This window comes from Ambystoma mexicanum, chromosome 10 (genome assembly GCF_040938575.1).
Source record: "Ambystoma mexicanum isolate Mex_15411 chromosome 10, UKY_AmexF1_1, whole genome shotgun sequence".
Taxonomy (NCBI): domain Eukaryota; kingdom Metazoa; phylum Chordata; class Amphibia; order Caudata; family Ambystomatidae; genus Ambystoma; species Ambystoma mexicanum.
Window position 1 is genome coordinate 646,892,670 of NC_090932.1, and position 23,363 is coordinate 646,916,032.

Consider the following 23,363-nt stretch of genomic DNA (forward strand, 5'->3'; position numbering starts at 1 on the left):
CATCACTAAGGTGTGGAGAGTCGACAGGATGTCCATGGATATGTCCCTCGGCTGAAGAGGGAATGATTGTTACGCTCACCTGGTATCCACAGGGACGCCACCCAGCCAGGTTACTCGCTGGTATACTTCTCAGTGGTGCCAAGATGTGGTCTGCGGGGAAGGTTCTGCCTGAAAATACAGGAGGACTGTGTTCAAGACTGGCCGACCGGGGTAAGTATCCTCCCTCCACCCCCGTATGATTTCAGCCCCTCTGGGGCCCTCTCCTCACCTTGTGGTAGAGTTAGGCGTGCTCTCCGTCCTGCCTTCTTTGCAGGGGCGTGTTGTCTTTCGTGGGCGTGTGCGGTCCAGTTACTTCACTGACTCTGGCCCGTTTGATATCGTTCAGGTAGGTCTTATTGCTGTTCTTTAGTATTGTTGCTATCCTGCATGCCTTTCTTTGTTTAATAATGTCTCTTTTTCTCCCTTAGGTATGCAGAGCTTGATCATGGCGAACTGGCTTGGTTGAGCCTCACTGGTAAATGATGGCGCATTAAGAGCAGTGCTGCGATGGTTTGCCTTTGCTAACATGTTATTTCCTTCCTTCCTTGTAGGTCGTGGTGTTCTTCAGCGTGTGTGGAATTTCCGGAGTGGTGCCAGCCGAGAGGCGACCAGCCAGGTAAGCCTTTAGAGCAGTTCGTAATTTGCAATGTCTCTTATGCTTTCTTTAATGTTGCCTCTATCTTCCTCTTTCAGGTCATTCAGTCCGGCAGGCATGCAGAGTCAAGGAAGCTGTTCTCAGGAGCTGCAAGTAGCTAAAGATGAAGACTGCAGGTAAGATGATGCTGCTAATGATGTTCCTTTTGTCTCCTTGCAGGTTCTGCTTCTCTGAGGTTCGTGGGTATAGCTGGACACAGTGAGCGTCACGTTGCAAACAGCAAAGTAACGCGAAGCGTGCTGTCTTGCTCGGGTGTGGTTTAAATAGCCCCAACAAAATAGTCCAGGTAAAGTAGTCCCTAGGCTACCACACCCAAAACACTAGACCGCATAGCTTGGTTCCTAGGGACCAAGCTATGTGGATGCCTCCATGTTGGCTGACAAACACAATAAAGTTGTTCCCAAGCACATGTTTTTCATGGTGTATGAGCCTGGCGTAGGTGCCAGGACTGGCCCCAGGAGGGCCTTTGAAGAGGATGCCAGGCTCTAGAGGCCGAGTCCTGACTCCACCTGGCCAATGGGTTAGCCAGAGGTGGTTTTGGACGAGGTTCGTGACAATGAGGGAGTGCTAGGCCCTGCACCATCCTCCTCCTCATGGGCTGTATGGACGGACGATTGGTCATTGTTGTCTGTGGAGGCTATGTACATTGGCTGAATGTAAACCTTGGAGTGCTGTTTTGGGGCCTCCTCACTCCCCCACCCCCAGAACAGGTGCCCTCCACCCCCCAGTGCTGCCCACAGCCTTCGCTCTGCCTCGGTGGCCGTGTTGCACTTGGGAGGCAGGGACAAACTCTGTGCTGTAGAGACAACCTTCACCGGGTCAGTACCACTCGCTGTAGCAGTCACCATGTTGTCGAAGCAGTCAACAGCATCTTCAGCTGTGCCTGATGAGCCTGTGAAGCCTCCTTCTCTTCCTCCGGCCTTTGTTTCTCCGATTTCCCCTGTAACTTTGCCAGGGTGGAGGATTCTTCTTTGGGGAGGGGCACGATTGCAGGTTGGCTAAGGAGGCAGACGGTGACGGTGATAGCGGACTCTCCAACCTGGGACCTGCATCCACGGCGAACCCAGCGGAATCAGTCTTGCGCTTCTTGGCTTTGTCTTCGACCCCCACAGATGGGGTGTCCTCAAAGGACTTTGACCTCCTCCCTGAGGGAGACTGCTCCTCAGACCGACAAGTCCTGGGTGAGGCATGACCCTGCATGGAGCACGGGTCAGAAGCTTTGCTCGTCTTGAGCCATGCTGCCAGCCTGCTATACCTGTCTTTCTTTGTCTTCTTCGAGAAGCACAGGCATATCTCACACCCATCCTCGTTGTGGTTCGGGTACAGCAGTATAGACACTTGTTTGTACTCCACAAAGACTTCCTTAGTCCGCATTGGGTAGAGAGCTTGAAAAGTGTTGTTACCTCCTTTTAATCCTTCGTCATGGTCGAAGGGTGCGAAGTAGGCCCAAGGCAGCCTTCCAAAAACTTTGACGAACAATCGCCCTTGAGGGGCACGCAACTTCACTGACAACGGATTCCTGTTGCCAGCCGATGAAGATAGGAGCACTCAGGCTCCAATGGAACAAAAATAGAACTTTTCCGTGAAAAAACATGCAAGAAAGTACAAAATAGCTCAGACAGCAACTCAAGGACTCCCAACACTGAAGCGTGCAGTAAAAATCTGATGATGGCAGCCAGAGGCGGGACTTAGGGAGAGGGCTGTCACTGGATGGGGGAGGTATGACCCAGAGGACAGTGATTGGCTTAGAGGAGAAGAACTAGTTACTCTTACCTTGTAACGTTCTTTCGATGGGATGTTCCTCCGACGTATTCCTTATCTTAGATAGAAATCCTTCAGCTTTGCTGGCCTCGGAAAATTTTTTCGCCAGAGGGCGCTGCGCGTCGATGATCGCCGAGTCGATGACCCTCGACGGCCTCCGTGCCGACGTCGACGTCATCCTGCCTATAAAGGCCGCGCGCAGCGTCCGTTGCTCAGTTCCGTTTTGTAGTCCCCAGTAATGTTTTTGGATTAGACTAATCACCTTGAAGGAGCATAGGCTGCAAACCCACAGGAAGTCATACTGCGGGGATGGATGGGAGGGTCGATAAGGAATACGTCGGAGGAACATCCCATCGAAAGAACGTTACAAGGTAAGAGTAACTAGTTCTTCGAAGGGATTGTGTCCTCCGACGTATTCCTTATCTTAGATAGACTCCCATAGCAGTGGTATTGTGACTGGAGGCGGGAGTAATAAAAGTTATGTTACCCTTCCAGAATGGACAGAGTGTAACACAGCCTTGCCGAATCTAGTTTCTTGACTAGAGGAGGAATCCAGGCTATAGAATTTGGTAAATGTATGTGCGGACGACCATGTGGCAGCCGCACATATATCTCGAATTGGCACCCCTCTTTGAAGGGCTGAGGATGTTGCGATACCCCTGGTAGAATGAGCCCTTAGATTTTGAGGAGGCTCCTTTCCTGCCAATTTGTAGCACTCCAGAATGGCTAAAATAATCCATCTGGAGATGGTTTGTTTTGTTATTGGAAGGCCCAACTTATGTCCTGCATAACCTACAAAGAGTTGGTCTGCTTGTCTGATCTTAGCCAATCTGCTGATATAGAAGCTCAAGGCTCGCTTAGGGTCCAGCCTGTGCAGTCTCTCTTCCTCCTTCCCCGGATGAGGAGGAGGGTAGAAAGAAGGTAATATAATCTTCTGAGTGATGTGAAACTCCGAGACTACCTTCGGGAGGAAGTTAGGCTTCACCTGAAGAACAACTTTGTCCTTGTAAAAGATTGTATGTGGAGGTTTACACGATAAGGCTTGCAACTCGCTAACCCTTCTAGCAGATGTCAATGCTATTAGCAAAACAGTTTTGAGGGTGAGAAGCTTCAATGAACAAGAGTGTAGTGGTTCAAAAGGGGCACCCTTTAGGAAGTTTAAAATTAGGTTTAAATCCCATAAGGGAACTTGAAAAGGTTTCGGGGGATAAACATTAGTTAATCCTTTTAGGTATTGTATTACCAATGGAATTTTGAAGTATGAAGGCTCCTCTGCAGTGCGCTTAAAGATTGATAGCGCTGCGAGATAGCCCTTAATTGTGCCAACCTGTAGGCCTGAATTAGCCAGGTAAAGTAAGAATGACAACACCATAGGTGTACCACAAGAAAAGGGTTCAATATTCTTTTCTCTGCACCAGCTGCAAAATTTGTTCCAACGGCAGCGGTATAGAGTTTTAGTTGCCGGCCTTCTGGCCGAAAGCAACACCTCCATAACATCATCCGGAAGGTCCCAATCCTTGTACCTCAACCTTTCAGACACCAAGCGTGAAGGTTGAGGGTCTTGATGGCTGGATGGAGAACCTGACCTTCCTTCTGCGAGAGAAGATCCTCTCTGTATGGCAGTCGAATTGGAGGGCAGATGGACATGTCTAGAAGGTCCGGGTACCACGTTCTCCTGGCCCAATCCGGGGCAATTAGGATCATGGTCTTCCGAAACCTTCTCAACCTCCTGATCATTTGAGGAATGACAGGGACCGGAGGGAACGCGTACAGAAGTGGGAACTCCCAGTCCACTACGAACGCATCTCCTAGAGCTCATCTCGGGGGAAATTCCCTTGAGCAAAATCTGTCGCACTTCCTGTTGATACTGGTGGCGAACAGATCCACTTGAGGGGTTCCCCAAAGGGCGAAGATCTCTTGAAGGACTTCCTGAGCTATCTCCCACTCGTGAGAGACTGTGCTCTGCCTGCTCAGAGCGTCCGCTGTCAAGTTCTTCTCTCCGGCTAGGTGAATTGCCGATAGAGAGATTCCTTCCTGAATTGCCCAAAACCAGAGCTGCATCGCCTCTCTGCACAGTGGTAGTGAGCCTACGCCTCCTCTTTTGTTGAGGTAGTGCATGGCCACTGTATTGTCCGTCATTATTAGGACGTTTCTTCCCCGTACAGACGGCAGAAAAGCCTTCAGCGCTAGTCTGATGGCTCTCAGCTCCAACAGGTTGATATGTAGTCTGGACTCCGATGGAGACCAACGACCGCTGATGGTCAAGTCGTTGGCGTGAGCTCCCCACCCCGTGAGTGAGGCATCCGTGACTACTGTTATCTCCGGCCATGGTTGCCAAAACATTTCTCCTTTCAGGATGTTCTCCCGACAGGCCCACCACTGAAGGTCTCGGGCTACTTTGACCGGGATCCGAAGGAGATCTGTCATCCTTCCTGAGAACTGTGACCACTGAGTTCTCAGTGCCCACTGGAGGGATCTCATTCTCAGGCGAGCCTCCGGCACGAGGAATATGCAGGATGCCATGAGGCCTAGCAACCTCAGAAAGTCGTAGGCTGGGAGATATTGGGCATTCTGAAATCTGATGACCATCTGCAGAATATCTCGAGCCCTCACCTCTGGTGGCAAGGCTTTTCCCAGGGAAGTGTCCAGGACTGCTCCAATGAATTGGAGTCTCTGTGATGGTATCATCTGTGACTTCTTTAAATTGAGGGAGAAGCCCAGCTTGTGAAGGAAGTGGCAAACATAATCTAGTTGTCTCTGAGCCTGTTCCGAAGATACAGCTCTGATCAACCAATCGTCCAGGTAAGGGTAGACATGAATCCCTTCCCTCCTTAGACTTGCAGCCACAACCGACATTAGCTTGGTAAAGACCCTCGGGGCGGAGGTTAGCCCAAATGGCAGAACTCGAAATTGATAATGAGAGCTGCCAATTGCGAACCTCAGGTATCTCCTGTGCCTGGGATGGATCGGCACATGGAAATAAGCGTCCTGGAGGTCTAGAGATACCAACCAGTCCTGAAGCTGGAGGGCCTGAAGGATCTGAGAGAGAGTCACCATCTTGAACTTGTCCTTTCGGAGGAATTTGTTCAATTCCCGTAAGTCTAAGATGGGTCTCAGTCCTCCGTCCTTCTTCGGTATTATGAAGTAGGGGGAGTACCAACCCTTGTTCCTTTCCGCTACAGGTACCAGTTCTATGGCACCTTTCTCTAGCAGGTCTAAAACCTCCTGCAAGAGGAGCGGATCTGGAAGCTTCAAAGGGTTGTTCCCCGGTGGATGACTCTGAGGGATATGTAGGAAGGGCAGGCAGTAACCTTGGGCCACTGTCTCCAGAGCCCAAGCATCTGACGTAATAGCCTGCCATTCCGTCAGATGGTGAGTTAACCTGCCCCCTACTGGTGTTCTGTGAGGGGAGACCTCAGAGTGGTTTTGAAGCGGCTGATGCAGTTGCCGAAGGTAAAGTGGCTCCTGCTCCTGCGGGTGCGGCTTTCTTTCCCCTACCCCGTCCACCACGGGTAAATCTTCCTTGGCCTCTTTGAGCCGGTCGTCCCCTGCCCCTTCCATATGAGGAATAGTAACGAAAGGACCGTCCTCTCCACGATGATCCCGAAGGACGAAAGGTATTCTGACGGATAGCAGCTCCCAATGACTTGGCTGCTGCCTTGGACGTTTGCAGTTTCTCCAAACTGTCATCCGCCTTCTTTCCAAAGAGGGTAGAACCGTCAAAGGGCATATTCAAAAGCCTGGTCTGCACGTCAGAGGCAAAACCAGACTTCCTCAACCACGCATGCCTGCGGATTGTGGTACTTGCCGCCATGGCCCTGCTGATACTGTCAGCAGAATCTAGGCCAGTTTGTAGGGTCTCGCACATCGCATCTTTACCATCCCTGATGATGTTTAAAAATGCGTCCCTTTCCTCTCCTTCTTGGAGGCAGTCAGCCGCTGATGAAGCGCACTCCCAAAGGGTGTGGCTGAACCTAGCGAGCGTACAGGTCGCGTTAATAGACTTTAACGCCATGCTACAGGCAGAAAAAACCTTCTTAGCCATGGCATCATACTTTTTGTCATCCCTATCCTGCGGAGCAGTGGGGTATGCAGATGTGCTGCCTGATGAGGTTGCAGCCTGTACAACCAAGCTCTCAGGAGTAGGGTGTTTTGACAAATATTCAGGGTCAGAACTAGCCACCCTGTATTTTGTTGACAGTTTTTTATTTACTGCCGGGATAATTTCTGGCGTTTCCCAGTTTGTCAAAATCCTTCTCTGTAGAGCAGAGTGAAATGGAACCACAGGATCCTCCTGTGGGCCCTTGTCCAGTATGTCAGTGAGGTCATCCTGCTGAAAGGCAGGAGAAGGTGCAGACCAACCCATAAATTCTATGATTCTAGACATCAGAGCTCTATATGGAGTCTCCGCATGTTCTCCTGGGTCTGGTTTGATAAATTCTGCTTCAGGAGAAGTGTCCAAGCCACTAGCTTCCTGAAGTGCATCCTGAAGATTTTTTAATCTTCCTTCCTCAGAGGCGAAAGTCTCTGGCTCTGGTGATGTGGTCCTCTGTAAATCAATATCTTGGTCTGAATCCTCCCTTTCCTCAAAAATCGAGGTTAAAGGGGGATACATTGGTTTTTGGAATGGTATAAACCCCATTTCCAATGCAGAAGGAGCCATCATCACAGGCCTTGAAAACGTCGATGTCGTCGACACCGACGTGAAAGTACTCGAAGGCGCCGTGAAAAGCGTCGAGAAATGTGTACTAGGCCTCGAAGAACTCGAAAGGATCGGAGTCCTGCTCGAGAACGACGTCGACGTTCTCGGCGTCGAGTCGGAGGTCTTTTGTCTAACCGTTGGCTGTGGAGTAGCCGTGGTTCTTTCCTTCACCGGCGTCGATATCGGCGTCGACGTCGGCGTCGACTCGATCGACTGATGCGCCGATGAATCCTTCGACAACGGCGTCGATGGCGCCGACCTCTGTTTCGAAGGAGTTTTCGACGATGGCGTCGATGATGCTTTATCTCCCGATGGCTCGAGGCGCTTTCGGGTTGACTTTTCCGCCGGGTACTGCGACTCGCGGCGTTTAGATTTTTTGGGTTTTTTACCCGGGGTATCACCCTCAGCTGTCTTCGAGGGGGACGAGGCCGCTTTCTCGAAGACGCTTAGCATCTTTTTCCTGAATTCCTCCCACTCAGCTTGCGAGCTGCGTTTTGTGGGGCAATGAACTCTCTCAGGAGAACTCGACGAAGATGACGAAGGGGATCTCCTACGTCTCTTCTTCGAGTGTCTCGATGTCGACGAGTGGTGGGAGCCACTTCGTGATCTAGATCGAGAGTGTTTTTTATGGTGAGGAGACGAACGTCTCGACTCTACCGAAGAAGCTTTCGAGGAAGTTAAAGTTGACCTACCTCTCTCGAGCTTCCCCCTACGCTCCTTCAAGGCTTTCGCCGTCATGGAAAGGCATTCCTCACACTCCGAACTCTGGTGCGTGATTCCCAGACACCACAAACAGACCCTGTGAGGGTCCGTCAACGACATTTTCTTCCCGCAGTCTCGGCACTTTTTGAAACCGGACCGAGGGGTCGTCGGGTCGGAGGAGGATGCCATCGATATCGAGGTAAATAGTAGTTATTATATACGTTATCTTGACGAGAACTGAGCAACGGTGTTCCGAGGCACAACGAAGCGCGGAAAAACGGAACTGAGCAACGGACGCTGCGCGCGGCCTTTATAGGCAGGATGACGTCGACGTCGGCACGGAGGCCGTCGAGGGTCATCGACTCGGCGATCATCGACGCGCAGCGCCCTCTGGCGAAAAAATTTTCCGAGGCCAGCAAAGCTGAAGGATTTCTATCTAAGATAAGGAATACGTCGGAGGACACAATCCCTTCGAAATACAGTTTTAAAGTGAAAGTGAAACTTTTTTCTTTTACAGAGGATTCCCAGCCCGACAGTCTGCTGATGAAAGGGTTATCTGAAATACTAGCATGTGGCATAATACAGGACCCGTCCATTTTTATAGGCATTGCAATATTTCAGAGTGAGTAGCGATACGATCAGATGTAGAGAGACTCAGCAAATTCAAGAGTCACAAACACTTCACAGGAGGCAGAGGAGATGCATTGCATATCTATAAACTGTACATTTAGAGCCACTTGACTGTATGGAATAGTGGTGGCTCCTCTTCTTCAGGTCTGCTGAGTTTAGGAGGTTGGAAATTTGGTGAGGAAATTACAATGAGAGGAAAATATGTACTTTTGGGGACACTCAGATGCACAAGATCTCCCTAATGGCTATTACAGCCATTAACAGTCCAGTACAATGTGTGTGTGGTGCTAAGGGACCTTTCTCTGGGAGAAAAACAGGCTAGCAGATTACACTATCTGAAAAACAATTAACTACAATGGCCACTATGGAAATGCAGGGGGTTAGGTGAGTGACCATCAGGCTGCTCGGAATTTGGGCATGAACTGATAGGTAATGCCACTGAACTGAGAAACCTGATTGACGTAGTGGCTTTCGTCATGTGCTAATTTGAGATATGTTTTCAGTAAACTAATGGGAAAATCAATCCTGAGTTGTACATCCCAGTACTGAATTTGGTGTTCATATGTCCATGCTTGCCCAGACACATATGGCTCTGTAGGCACCTATATCCATACATAACACCTAAAAACGGTCCATATTCGCCCAAGCTGGAAGAACAGTATGACTGAGTGGTCTGTCAGTATAGATTTGATGAGGATATGTGCACATTCCACACTATCGGATTTGTGCACATTCCACACTATCGTATTTGTGCACATTCCACACTCAAACATGATTCACAGCTATGGATGGGCGTCTTTTTTTGACATCCTTACCGCTTTGCTCCAGAGGGCAGGGATCTGTCAGGACTCGAGGAGCTTCTTTTTCTTCTTGACTGCTAATAAAAATTAAAATATGATGAGTATGATAAGAAAATGTCAGTGAGTGTATCATAAAACTCAATGTTAGGCATTAGATAATGATAGGATGCATTCAATAAAGGGGGTTTAGGATGCAACCACCCACAGTCTGAAAAGAGATCTCAGAGATCAAGAATGTAGAGACTTTTGTTTTTACCTGGCTTCTATGAGGAGGGGCGAACTCCTTCCGTCTGGCTGCTCGTCGACTCCCCAAACTAGACAGATCACACAGGGATATTCAACCTTAATGTCTACAAGTTTTACTAGTTTACAATTTAAAAGCTTTTCCTCATCCAAATAGTTAATTGTGCATATCCTATGAATGATCTGTCCAATGTGATGAGGAAGGTTGTCCTCTCAGCTATATTAAATGACTGGTGTTTTCACTTATAAAGCACATATCTAGTAACATGACAATGAATACATTTATTATTACTCATAAGAAAATCAACAATTATTTTCCTTTGTTACGTATCATGTAACTCCTGAAGAGAAAACTCTTAGGAAAGGGAAGAGTGATTAATGAATAGAGGGACCTGGGTGCCATTGGAGGGCTTGCTTAAAACAGCCTGTGAGGGTTTGAGCATACCTAAGAGGAACCGATGCCCTTTATCCATTCTGTTGGATTTCTACTAGAAGTCTGCAGGTTTACTTGCCTACTCGAGGAATTTGCCACAAAGCAGTGCTGCAATTTTAGGACCAGCATTGTTGGTACTGGCTGGGCTCTGTGCTCTTATCCTTACTGTAGGTTTTTGTTTTTGGATGCTGCACATCCTTCCTGCGATGTCCTTCATCTGTCCCTTCTTAAAAGGTAGGCCCAAAATGACTGTTGTGCATACATGGCCCCACTATGACCCCAGTCCTGTACCATCTACCATGATTTGGACTGGTCCCTAGTCCAAGAGAGGACAATGCACTTGTGTCAGCCTGAGTAGTTGGTGGTTTTTAGGGGTAGGCTGAGTAACAAAAAACATTGGGTGAGTGCCCAAGAGTATGATTGGCATGCTAGCTTAGGCTAGCTCATAAGAGTTTTGGAACATCTACGGGAGGCCTAGACCCTTCCTCCATTCTGCTACATTATTTCTAAAGTCTACTTATCTGCTGGACGATTTTGCCACAAAGATACTGTTGCAATTGCAATATCATGTTTAGCCATATTGGCGGGGCTATGCAACCTTACTCTCCGCTTTGTTTTTCATTTCTGGCTGCTGTAAGGCCGTCCTGGGCAGTCCTTTGTCCTCCCCTAGTCTTCCTCACTAGTTGGGCTCGATATCTCATGCAGTGTTTGTTTCTGGGTTGTTCTACTCTTGTCTGCCCGTTTTAGCCACCTGGTTGCAGCTCCTTGAGGTAGGAAACTAGTGTTGAGCAGGAGCATGGTTGGACCCCACTACTCCACATATGCTGTTCCTCTGGGTCACCCTAGGTTACTTCCACCATTGTTTCCTTCATGGCTCTATTTCCTTTCGGTTGGTTGCTCCTCTTTGCCCATAGAGCCACCTGGAACCAGTTGGTGGGGTTCTGCTCTCTTACCCAATATTTTTTTCACTCTTGGCAGATGGGTAATTCTTGCAGGAAGACTAATTGTCATTCGTTGTGGATTCAAGTGCCTAGGTGACCGGATAATGTAATGCACTCTGAAACAGAACATTTTTACTTAACGGTTTGTTTTGCTGTTCATGAGCCATGTTTTCTGGAATTGAAGCCATGATTACTTACCTCTGGGTGATGGGCTGATGGGTTATTCTTGAAACCTACCTTCAGGAGTACCCTGATTTATGGGTTTCATGAGGTCGCATTCTTTCGCTGTCTGCCATAAACGTACATTGGCACACATTCTGCATTGCTTCCTGTCTCCCTGATGCTGTTGGGTCTCAAACCTGGAAATGGATCTCTTCATAAGGGTCTCCTCTGGTGTCCCCTGGGGTAGGCTGCTGCCTTCACCGCAATTGAGGGTTGGAACTCAGACTTTGCTGTCTTTATGGTATAACCAAGGACATGCCTACAGACTATCTGTTTTTCATATGGGGAACTTTAGCACTCATATCAAATTCTTTTAAAATGAAGGTACTTGCCTGTATTTGGACATCTTTCCTGGCCCCTTGTCCGCGCCCCACACTTGAGACCCCGGAGTTGTTGGGCCAAAGAACTGGAATTTTAGCATGGGCCACTGATTTGTAATGCCTTTTTAAGTCCTATAGAAATTAATTGCTACTGTGTTTATCAACTATGTTTATCTTCTGGTTACATTTATATTACTGCATTTCTAGGAGAGAAATGAGACCTTGTGTGTCTGGAGCTATACGTCTAATTGTGTCCTACCTACCTTTTGATGGTCCTGTGGGCTTGGTTGCTAATGTGTTAACCCTCTTTGCCCCTTTAGGTGCTACATTAGTGTATTGTGGTCATTTATATAATGTATGTTACTATGTAATAGAGGTACAGGATGGCATTTTGGGTCCTGATCGTGGATGTATACCTGTATGATATTATTGTCTAGGTTTCTGGTTTCTTCCTAACCCTTTAGCCTATATGTATAGTGCCTACAAACAACTAGTGTGCTTAAATGTAGTATTAGGAGCAGTTATGATATTCATTGCCCATTACTGTCTTTATACATACAGTGCATTTTACTATGTTATGTTTAATCCAAACCACCCATTTGACTTAAAATCTAGGTATGATTTCACTAAAGTGTATATTTTTTCTTCTACAGCAGTGCTGTCTTTTCTTTAGGGGAAGCTTTTGGGAATAACTGGACTCCACTACCACCCTGACATCCTCTCTTGAGTTAAGCCTGAATGCCTTGCCAGAGCTTCTCCACTGAAGAGTTTTGGTCTTTCCTTTTGGGTGGAAACCCTGTTCTATCCTTGGGTTAGATGATTGTACTCCCCTAACCAGAGAAGTGTGGCAAAATCTCCCTAGAAGTCCCACAAGTAAAAAAAGCCTGGGACTGCATAACCACAAGTGTGTCTGTAGTTCATGGAGCCAGATGTCTTGTCTGCCATCGTTTTACCCTCCTCTTCCATGACTGACCAACAAGGTGCAGACATGGGAAGCACTAATCCTGATGACACCAGAAAGAAGACCATCCTACAAAGGTGCCTGTCAGAAGGATGCGAGAGGAAAGAATTCTGATTGGATCAGCTCTCACAGATTTAATCAGACATCAGCAGTTGGGTGGAGTGTGGGCAATCCTTGGCATACTCTGTCTGAAACATTGGAAAACGTTGGAGGCCTTTTGTTCCTCAAACAGTTGGGACTTTGCAGCATGGCTGAGTGCCCATCAGTCCTGTGAAGGCATGATCTTGGCTGCAGGCATGTGTGTTAGGACAGGCAAACCCTGTGCGATGGCTTACGTCACTGGCAGGGGCAACCACATCAATGTTGCATGTGCACAGGAAAGCAGCTTATAAACATGGATATTAGTCAACCTGCTGTCTCTAACTTGCCAGCTAGAGAAGTTGCAAAGATTTTTTGTAAAAGCGGGATACCCCTTCTTGGATCTCTTTGTCTGTTCAAGGAAAATACTCTTCTCCATCATCCCGCTCCTGATTTCTGAGCTGGGGTTCAATAAGGGAACAAAAAAACGAAAAGCTTTCTACATGTCTCTGCTTAGCTGTGATTTTCATAGCAGTGGTAAAATAGGAAACTATGTGTCAGAGGTGATCCTCTACCAAGTATTGGTGCTTTGGTAGGAACAAGCTACTGGATAATCTCAGTGGATTTTCAAAAAATGTGGTAACATTGGGAATTGGTGAGAGGAGTGTTCCATTCACACACTCCAGTGCAAGATGCTGTCAGTATAACAGTTATTGTAAAATGTTGTCTGCCGGCTTGGCAATACCAAGGCTAAGGCATTAAGCACTGGTGTGAGCACTGAGGAAAGGGATCAAAGGGTGAAGTAGGAGACGACTATAACTGTAAAGCTTTCATGGTCAATACCAAAGGCTCACGCAGGGATACCTTCAGAGGGCCTGCAATTAATTATCAGAACCCTGCCACAGCCTTTCCTATAACCTGTGGAATTTATTAACATGAAGTACTTGATAATGTGTAACTGTTTTGAGGGGCCGGTATGGATGTAGATTGGGGTTCATCCCCCCATATCACTTGGTTCATTCAGACACTCTGGTTCTCAAGTGTGACACTTACATTCTGTCATTGGCTATAACCAAATTTCTCAGCAACCATGAAATACTTTGTCTTCCATGTTATCATTATCTACTGGCTTTACTGCGGGAACTGAGGCACAAGCTGGATACAAGTAAGGAGGTATTGTAGTGCTGACAAGGACAAGGAACAACGAACAACAGATAAGATGAAAGAAGGATATACTGTTTTGTGACTTTTTCCACATGGAGCAGGTGGAAAGGCATCTGGAGACTCCAGCAACAGACGGATGTGATCTACCATCAACAGGGATCAACTTCACTAGAAGGGCAAGGATGATAAAGAAGGAATTAGTTACTTACCTGTAACTCCGGTTCTCCAGCATTGGTATCTTTCATAAATTCACATGCTGTGAATATTTCCTGTTGTCAGGCTGGGAATCCTCTGTAACACAGAGCAGTTTAAACTTTAACTGAAAACCTTCAGTCACTTTTGTGCTCTAATACAGTCATTTTAGGTCATCTTGCCCAGAGCCAATAGAAACACATCACTTAACTCCTCCCTGTCGGACATCTTCAGATTTGGCAAGTGCACAAGAGTGGCACTAAGAGCCAAAAAATGAGCCAATGTGGGGATGGCGGGAGAGTCGCGTATGAATCTAATTCCTTCTCAAGCATTGGACCTTTCATATATTCACATGCTGTGAATAGATTACAAAGCAGTGTAAGGTTTAAATTACTTATCTGTAACTATTGTTCTCCATCATGGGTCTGGCATGGTTTCACATGCTCATGAATATTACCGTTGTCAGGCTGGGAACTCTCTGTAAAAGAAAAAACAGTTTCACTTTCACTTTAAAACTGTATTTCTCCTCTAAACCAATGACTGTCCTCTGGGTCATACTGCCCCCATCCAATGACAGTCCTCTCCCCAAGCCCTGCCTCGGGCAGCCATCTTCAGATTTGGTAAGCACGTAAAGTGGCAGAATGGCCAAGAAGAGCCGCAGAGCGACCAGAGGGAGGGTTTGCATGTGAATCCATGCAAGACCCATGCTTGAGAACAATAATTACAGGTAAGTAACTTAAACCTTCTGCAGCATGGGGTCTGGCATGGATTCACATGTTCATGAATGACGAATACACAGCAGTACACATTACACAACCACGGGAGGTGGCAAGGCTCCACAGAAGTAATCAACACTTACCCCTGGAACAGACTCACCTCAAGCAAACAGGTTGCGTAGCACTGCCTGGCCGACTCTGGACTCCTCCCTGGAATCCATGTCGATGCAGTAGAACCTTGTGAAGGTATGCCTGGATCTCCACGTCGCAGCCCTGCAGATGTCAAGCAGAGGTACACCAGAAAGGAAGGCTGTTGTTGCAGCGATCGCTCTGGTGGAGTGGGCTCTCGGGCAGCCTGGCAGAGGCCAGCCGGTGACAGTGCATGATGAAGCCACAGAGCTGTCTTGAGATGGAAGCCTTGGACAAGGCCTTCCCATTATTCACAGGTCCAAAGTTCACAAACAATTGAGAAGACTTCCGAAAACTCTTTGTCCGTGCTATGCAGTACTTCAAGGCATTAGCAACATTCAGCGAATGTAGGGTCCTTTCTGTTGGCGCCGAAGGTTTCCGGAAGAAGACAGTTAACACTGAAGGCTCGTTGAGGTGGAATTCAGACAGAACCTTTTGCATGAAACAGTGGTGCGTATGCAGCACCACCCTCAATTCGTGGAAAGTCAGATATGGCTGCTTGCAGGACAGGGCCTGGATCTCACTCACTTGTCTGGCTGAGGTGAGGGCCACGAGGAATGCCGTTTTCCATGAGAAAAACTTGAGTGGGGCTTGATGCATAGATTTGAAAGGTTCCCCCCTAAGTCTTGTCAGGACTATGTTGAGTTCCCATGCCCGCCAGGTGCCTTCACCGGAGGGAAAGATCGAAAAAGCCTCCAGGATGTTGATGTGCAGATCCTTCTCCTCTGAAAGCCACAGACCTCTGGTGTGTAGACGTTCGGTGTGAGCCCCCCAATCTTCCAGAGAGGCGTCTGTGGTGACCATCTCCTGGTATGGCATGGTTTGAAATCCCGTCCGCTGGGCGATGTGGGAGCGCATCCCCCACCACTCTAAATCGCCTGCCGGAACTCCTTGTTGAAGGGGATCTTGTCTGCAAAGTGCATTCAAGAATTCCCGTAAGAGTCGCATATGCAACCTGCAAAGACAGACAAGGTAGATGCAGGACAACATTATGCCCAGCAATGACTTCATGGCCCGTACCGTGGCCGTCTTCGCCGACGACAGTTGCTGCACTTCCCCTTGAATGGCTGCTAGTCTCTCCTCCGAGGGTGACGCCAGGCAAGCCACCGTGTTGAGTCTGGTGTAGAGGATCAGCGCTTTGTGCGATGGCGGTAAGCAGGACCTCGGATAGTTTACAGTAATGGGACAGTCTACTTTGTGTGCTCGTCGGCAAGCTCCCGAGAGCGGGCACATATCAGCCAATCATCAGATACGGGTATACGTGTATTCCCTGCAGACGCAGATGAGCTGCCACCGGGGCCAGGCCTTTTGTAAACACTCTTAGGGCCGATTTCAAGCCGAATGGTAGGGCCTTGAACTGGTAGTGTTGGACTTGGGGACATGGAAGTACGCAACCTCTAGTTCCAACAATGTCAAATCCCCTTTCTCCAGTTGGCCGAGCATGTGCTGCAACGTAAGCATCCTGAATTTTTGGGACTTCAGGTACTTCTTCTGACGGTGCAGGTCCAGGATGGGTATCCAAACCCCTGTCTTCTTTTTGACCAGAAAGTATCTGGAACAGGCTCCGGAGCCCCGGAGCCGTTGGGGAATGAGCTCTATCGCTCCTTTCACTAGCATGGCTTGCACTTCTTCCAGGATCTGAGGGGTGTGCTGCTCCTGATGAGGAACTGGTTGAATACAAGGGCACCTGCATTGGAACTCGAAGGTGTGTCCAGCACCTATCTGTGTGTGGTGATCTTCTTCCACTAGCTGATAAACCTAGTCAACTGGCCTCCCACCGGGGTGCACAATTGGGGTCCCGATGTTTTGGCCGGTTCAGGCTTGCTTGAGCATAGGCACCCTGCCCTGCGGGCGACGCTGATCTCCACTACCGTAGGAAAATATAACACAATAGACCAGTAGATAGAGGATGACAATGTACTCGAACTTAACCAAAAACAAATTGGTTAGACAAGGGTTGAGCTGATGCTAATCACAAGTGACCCTCTTGCATAAGGAATAGCCGTGGATGACATAGTGAGGAAAAAGATCCTACACCACACTGTGAGAGAGAGTTTTCTGATTATATACAGAAGAGAATGGGAGAAGAGACAGTGTCAAAAACATGGATCTATGATGAATGGTTGAAGCCAAGTTATATAAAACTGGTTGATCTTGAGAGCCTGTCTGGGATTAATCCACAACATCTGTACCTCCTCCATGAACTGCACATAGAGATGGTGTGGCTCACCCCAGTGTATATGAAGCAATACACATTTGGATTTGCGTTCTTGTCCTGATGAAGGTTGCATCAACAAAATGACATGATTTGTGATGTTCTGCTTTGACAACCGAGACATGTTTTGACCTAAATCTGTTGGAATGTTGATATACAGATAGGATCACCTGTATTAAAGGAAGAGAACAATATTTAGCAGAAATACAATTGTGGATAGTGATAGGTTTTACACTATCATGTTTGTAAATTCAAAACAGTATTGCTATGAGGTGAGTATGAGTGATTGATGGGAAAATGGAATGTGAGCAGAAAATTGTGAGACACTTGGAACAGATATAATATGTCTTTTTTTATGATTTTTTTTAAATAAAAATATGTATTGTGAAATCAAAAAGTGAGTCATACTCTATCTACTGGTCTATTGTGTTATATTTCCTGTATTTTCGCCTGAAGGACCATAGATATAATTCAGGCACCCCTTGTTTTTTTAAACTCTGCTACCGTAGGACTGGGAGTGACCCCTGTAGGCTTTCTGTGTGGAGGATGGTGGAGGTTGTCTGTATGATGTGGAGAATCCCTGAGAAGATCTGCTTGATTTCCCCCTGGAGGAGCAGAAAGATGACAAGTGATGCTGCTTTAGAGTGCCAGGGGAATGTGCCGTCTCTGCATCCATCTTTATGGCTTGAAGGGATTTGTTGACCGCCTTCCCGAACAGAGTTTCACTGTTGAATGGCATCCCCAGCACCTTCCCCTGAATGTCCTGACAAAAGTTTGTGACTTTCAAGCATTCTTGCCGATGAAAGTAGACTCAGTTTCCCATCTGCCGGAAACTCATGTTGGCGATGTCCACTGCCACCCTAATGGCATGGTCTAACGCAACCTCCCCCGTCCTGAAAGAGGGCAGGAGCACTGATTTAATTTTTTTAATTTTTTTTACATTTTTTTTGTTAAATGTATTTATTAGTTTGAGTTTACAAACTTTTACAAATATACCATATTTTTAAACAATTGTAAAAACAAATCACAAAAGGAATCTTCATAATTGACAATCACTACATTTTTCAGTTTACATACAAAAACATTTACAAAACTAAACAATCATCCGCTCATAGGGTGAGAATATCTTTCTCAGATAGCTGAAACAAAATGTTCACCTTAGAGGTTTAAGCAAGCGAGCATTGCACAACTAGTACTCCAAAGTCTCATTACACAAAATTAAAAATTCTTCAATTTTCAGTAGCAAACTGTACAAAGCCAGCAACATTTGCATGTTGTTCCCCACCATACATCGCTTCCAAAATATTTCACGAGAGAATTCAAGATCCAAGGGTGTAAAAACACCTAACTTATTTTTTCTTACATCTTCGACATCTTCGAGATGCGGATAGTAAATCACTAAGTGTTTTAAGGTTTCTCTCTGTAAGGAATTTTTACATAGGCAACAACTCAATTCCCCACTAAGAGTTGGGAAGGTTTTCCATACGGATATTCGCTCCAACGTGTGAAGTTGATTTAACTTAAATCTTGGATACAAACGATGGAATTTGTCGCATGGACCTTTTACTAAATACAACAAACGCCATTCCTTCTTTCTAAAAAACTGGGAATATTCAGCATAGGTTTTGTACGTTTTAATGGAGTCGATAGTCTGGATTCAGTCATATTCGTACAATTTTTTCTTGATTTATATTATCTAGCATGCAGTTAATTTTGTTTTAGGAAGTACTTCATAGAGGAAGGAACAAGTTACTTACCTGTAACTGTTGTTCTCCAGCATGGGTCTGGCATGGATTCACATGCTCATGAATATTCCCCGTCGTCAGGCTGGGAATCCTCGGTAAAGAAAAAACCAGTATCAGTTTCGTTTCTGATCTGTCTTTCGTAGTAATAACCAATCACTGGTCTCTGCGTCATACTGACCACAGCCAATGACTGCCCTCTACCTAAGCACCGCCTCTGGCAGCCATCTTCAGATTTGGAAGCACGTGAAGTGGCAGTATGACCAAGTGAAGAGCCGCAGAGGGGTAGGAGGGAGGGTTCGCATGTGAATCCATGCCAGACCCATGCTGGAGAACAACAGTTACAGGTAAGTAACTTGTTCCTTCTCCAGCATGGGGTCTGGCATGGATTCACATGCTCATGAATAAAGAATACATAGCAGTACACACATGCACAACCACGGGAGGTGGCAAAGGCTCAACATTAAGCATCACATCAACTCAACATTAAGCATCTTACCTCCTCACCAGGCTCACCTCAGGCGAACAGGTTGCGCAGCACTGCTTGGCCGACCCTGGACTCCTCCCTGGAATCCCGGTCGACGCAGTAGAATTTCGTGAAGGTGTGCGTCGATCTCCACGTAGCAGCCCTGCATATGTCCAGCAGGGGCACACCAGATAGGAACGCCGTGGTAGCTGCGATCGCTCTGGTGGAATGGGCTCTCGGACGGCCAGGCAGCGGTCGGTTTGCCAACCGGTGACAGCACATGATACAGCCGGAGAGCCATCTGGAGATGGAAGCCTTCGAGAGAGCCTTCCCCTGATTGACAGGTCCAAAGTTCACAAAGAGTTGTGACGTCTTCCGAAAACCCTTCGTGCGGTCCACGTAGAACTTCAGCGCTCTAGCTACATCCAGCGAGTGCAAAGTCCTCTCAGCCGGCGACGAAGGCGACGGGAAGAACACAGGTAACACCAAGGGTTCGTTGAGATGGAAGTCCGACGGTACCTTGGGCATGAAGGAGGGGTGCGTCCTGAGCACTACCCTCGTGTCGTGGAAAGTCAAGTACGGGGCCTTGCAGGAAAGGGCCTGGATCTCTCCCACTCGTCGTGCGGAGGTGATGGCCACAAGAAAAGCTGTTTTCCACGATAGAAACTTCAACGGGGCCGAGTGCAGAGGCTCGAACGGAGGTCCCATGAGCTTGGTCAGCACCACGTTGAGCTCCCACGCCGGGGCCGGAGCCTTCACCGGCGGGAACGATCTGAACAGTCCCTTCATGAACTCTTTCACCAGACGATGAGACCACAAGGACGTCCGCCCCGTGGTTCTGGTGTATCGGGAGATCGCAGCAAGATGAATCTTGATGGACGCGTGTGCCAGACCAGCTTTGGCCAGCGTCAGCAGGTACGGCAGTACTTGGGGAGCCGTAATCCGTAGAGGGTTAATCTTCTGTGCGTGGCACCAGACAGAGAACCTCTTCCATTTGTGTCCGTAGCATTTAAGAGTCGAGGACGCCCTGGCCTTTGCAAGAACCTCTCTGCAATCGGCCGGTATGTCGTATCCTCCAAACTCTAGTGCTGCAGGAGCCAGGCCTGCAAGTTCAGCGACTTCGGGTCGTGGTGGAGGATGGCGCCTCCTTCCCTGGAGAGTAGATCCGCGTCCGCCGGCAGCTTGATCGGCGGGGACGCTGACAAGTCCAGAAGGTCCGGGAACCATATCTGCCTCGGCCACGCAGGTGCGACGAGGATCATCCTGCACCGTGACCTCTTGAGCTGGTTGACGAGCCGGATTAGCAGAGGCAAGGGAGGGAACGCGTAGAGGAACAGGCCCTCCCAGGGGAACGAGAAGGCATCGCCCATGCTCCTCGTCTGGGGAAACCTGCTGGCGAACCTCCGGCACTTGGTGTTCGTCGCCGTCGCGAACAGGTCGATCTGGGGTGTGCCCCACCGTCGGAAGAGGCGATCCACCAGATCCTGCCGTAGTTCCCACTCGTGGCACGAGCGCAGCTCCCTGCTGAGTGAGTCGGCGATGGTGTTTTTTATCCCTGCCAGATGAAACGGCACCAGAAAGATCCCTTGGGCGACGGCCCAATGCCACAGGTCCTGCGCCTCCTTGGACAGCGCTGGGGACCTGGTTCCGCCCTGTTTCCTGATGTAAAACATGGTGGTGGTGTTGTCGGTGAAGATCCTCACCACCTTGCCCTTGAGGGACGGAAGGAAGGACCTGAGGGCCCAAAACACTGCACGGAGCTCCAGGACGTTGATATGCAGGGACTTCTCCGTCGGGAGCCAGAGTCCCCTTGCGTGCAGATTTTCGGTGTGCGCTCCCCACCCTTCCAGGGAGGCATCCGTGGTCACAGTCTCCTGGTGGGCTGGGGTCTGGAAGTCCATGCCCGCCGTCAGATGCGCGCGGGTGCCCCACCACCGTATCGCTCGTCGGAAACTCTCGTCGAGCTTGATCCTTTCCTCGAAGCTGCCCGTTGTCTGGATCCAGCGCGCATCCAGGAATTCTTGCAACGGGCGCATCCGGAGCCTGCACATGGGGATGAGGTAGATGCAGGAAGACATCATCCCGAGGAGGGACTTGATGGACCTCACTTTGGCCGCGTCGGCCACCAACATCCGTTGCACCTTGCCCAAGATGGTCCTGGTCCTCTCCTCCGACGGGGAGGCCAGAAGGGACACTGTGTCGAGCCTCGCTCCCAGAAACAGTGCGACTTGCGCGGGCACCAGGTGGGATTTGGCGTAGTTCACGGAGAATCCCAGGTCCGTGAGGAGTTGGACGGTCCTTGACGTGTGGACCACGGCGAGATCCCTCGTCTTGGCGCGGATGAGCCAGTCGTCCAGGTAGGGGTAGACGTGAATCCCCTCGCGGCGCAGCTGCGCCGCCACCGGTGCGAGGCACTTGGTGAATACCCTGGGTGCCGACGGTAGTCCGAAGGGAAGGGCTTTGAACTGGTAATGACGCCCTTGGACCACGAACCTGAGGAATTTTCGGTGCCCCTTTAGGATGGGAATGTGGAAGTAGGCATCCTCCAAATCCAACGACGATAGGAAGTCTCCTTCCTCCAGTTGACCCAGGACGTGCTGGAGGGTGACCATCCGGAACTTCTGCGCCTTGATGAACTTGTTCAGCCGTCGCAGGTCTAGGATGGGGCGCCATCCTCCCGTCTTCTTCTTCACGAGGAAGTATCGCGAGTAGACTCCGGAGCCCCGAAGCCTCTTTGGGACGAGTTCGATGGCGCCCTTTCTGAGCATCGCCTTTACCTCCAGGAGAAGCTGAGGGACGTGAAGTTCTTTCCTGGCCACGGGGGGGACGCGCGGGCACCTTCTTTGAAACTCGAGCGCGTGGCCCCGGGCCAGGGCGTCCAGCACCCAACGGTCGGTGGAGATGGACTCCCACACGCTGACGAAGCCCGCCAGCCGGCCTCCCACCGGGGTGCTTCGGTGGGGGCCCGACCCCACGGCCGGTTCAATCCTGCTTGGACGCGGCCTTGCCACCTTGACCTCCTTGGCGACGACGGCGGGGTCCGCTAGACTTGCCTCGTCCTCTGTAGGCCTCTTGCGACGACGAGCGGGCCGCTTGACGGTAGGAAGCGAAACCGCCGCCGGAACCTTTGGAGGCGCCCTTGCCTCCGCCGCTCCGAAAGGGCGTCCGTCGCTGCTGCAGGACTCCAAGGGCCCGGGCCGTTTCAGTATCCGCCTTGATGGCCTGAAGGGAATCGTCCACTGTCTTCCCAAACAGGTTGTTCCCATCGAAGGGCATGTCCAGGACTCTGGTCTGGACGTCCTGCCGAAAGTCCGTAGCTTTGAGCCATCCACGACGTCGAAGGCAAACGCCGTTGCCCAGCTGGCGGAACCCAGTGTCGGCGATGTCCGTCGCCACGGTGATGGCGTGGTCCGAAGCCACCTCACCTTCCTGCAGGATCTCAAGGGCCTCCGCCCTCTTGTCGTCCGGCAGAAAATCCAGCAGGGGAGCTATCTTGTACCAGAGCTCCCTGTCGTAGCGGGCCACGATAGCCAAGGCGTTGGCCGCTTTGATCGTCGTCGCGGCCGACGAGATGACTCTACGTCCCATAGCATCCAATTTCTTTCCCTCGCCGTCCGGCGGGGAAGTCGATGTGGAGGCCGCACCCCCCCCGCTTTCTTCCTGGCTGCCGCGGAGACGACGGAGTCCGGGGTAGGCTGCGCCCGGAGGCATAGGGGGGCCGTATCCGGGACCCGGTACTTCTTCTCGTACCGGTCTCTTCTAGCTGGCGTCGTGGAAGGGTTGGTGGATGGGTCCTTCTTTTCTTGGTAGGGGGAACACCAGAAGGTCCCGGTTCTGGATCCCCCGACGGGAGAGGTTCCTCCGTCGGTAACGGTAGCCTCGTCCTTATCTCGGAGCATAAGGACTGTATGGCCAACAAAATGGCCGCCGAGTTGTCTTGCGGCGCTGGCAGAGGGGAATCCGACGGGCGAGCAGGGGCCCCGTCGGTATCCTCGACGATGTCGTCGTCGTCACCTGCGTCGGGGTCCATTCCGACGGGCTGGCCTTCTTCCACGCCTAGGCCGTGGCTTAAGACCTCGATCAGCTCCTCTTCTGAGGTTGAGGCCGAATCTACGACGACGCCCTGCCCCCCCTTCTTCTTCCCCACGGAGGGTTTCACGGGGGTCCTATCGATGGGCACAAAGGAAGACTC

The 23,363-nt window shown here is 49.6% G+C and overlaps 1 protein-coding gene across 6 annotated transcripts in view; it reads right to left on the reverse strand.

Annotated features, from left to right (window-relative positions):
* Positions 1-23,363, reverse strand: part of LOC138491615 (ubiquitin carboxyl-terminal hydrolase 48-like) — a 1,427,336-nt gene that overhangs the window by 75,423 nt on the left and 1,328,550 nt on the right. For 4 of the 6 annotated variants that reach the window (XM_069618240.1, XM_069618239.1, XM_069618238.1 and 1 more), the window contains one exon: positions 9,305-9,366. In XM_069618240.1, the coding sequence (XP_069474341.1) occupies positions 9,305-9,366 (62 nt within the window). The remainder of the gene's footprint in view (positions 1-9,304; positions 9,367-23,363) is intronic. The other 2 variants (XM_069618241.1, XM_069618237.1) reach the window with 1 other exon arrangement.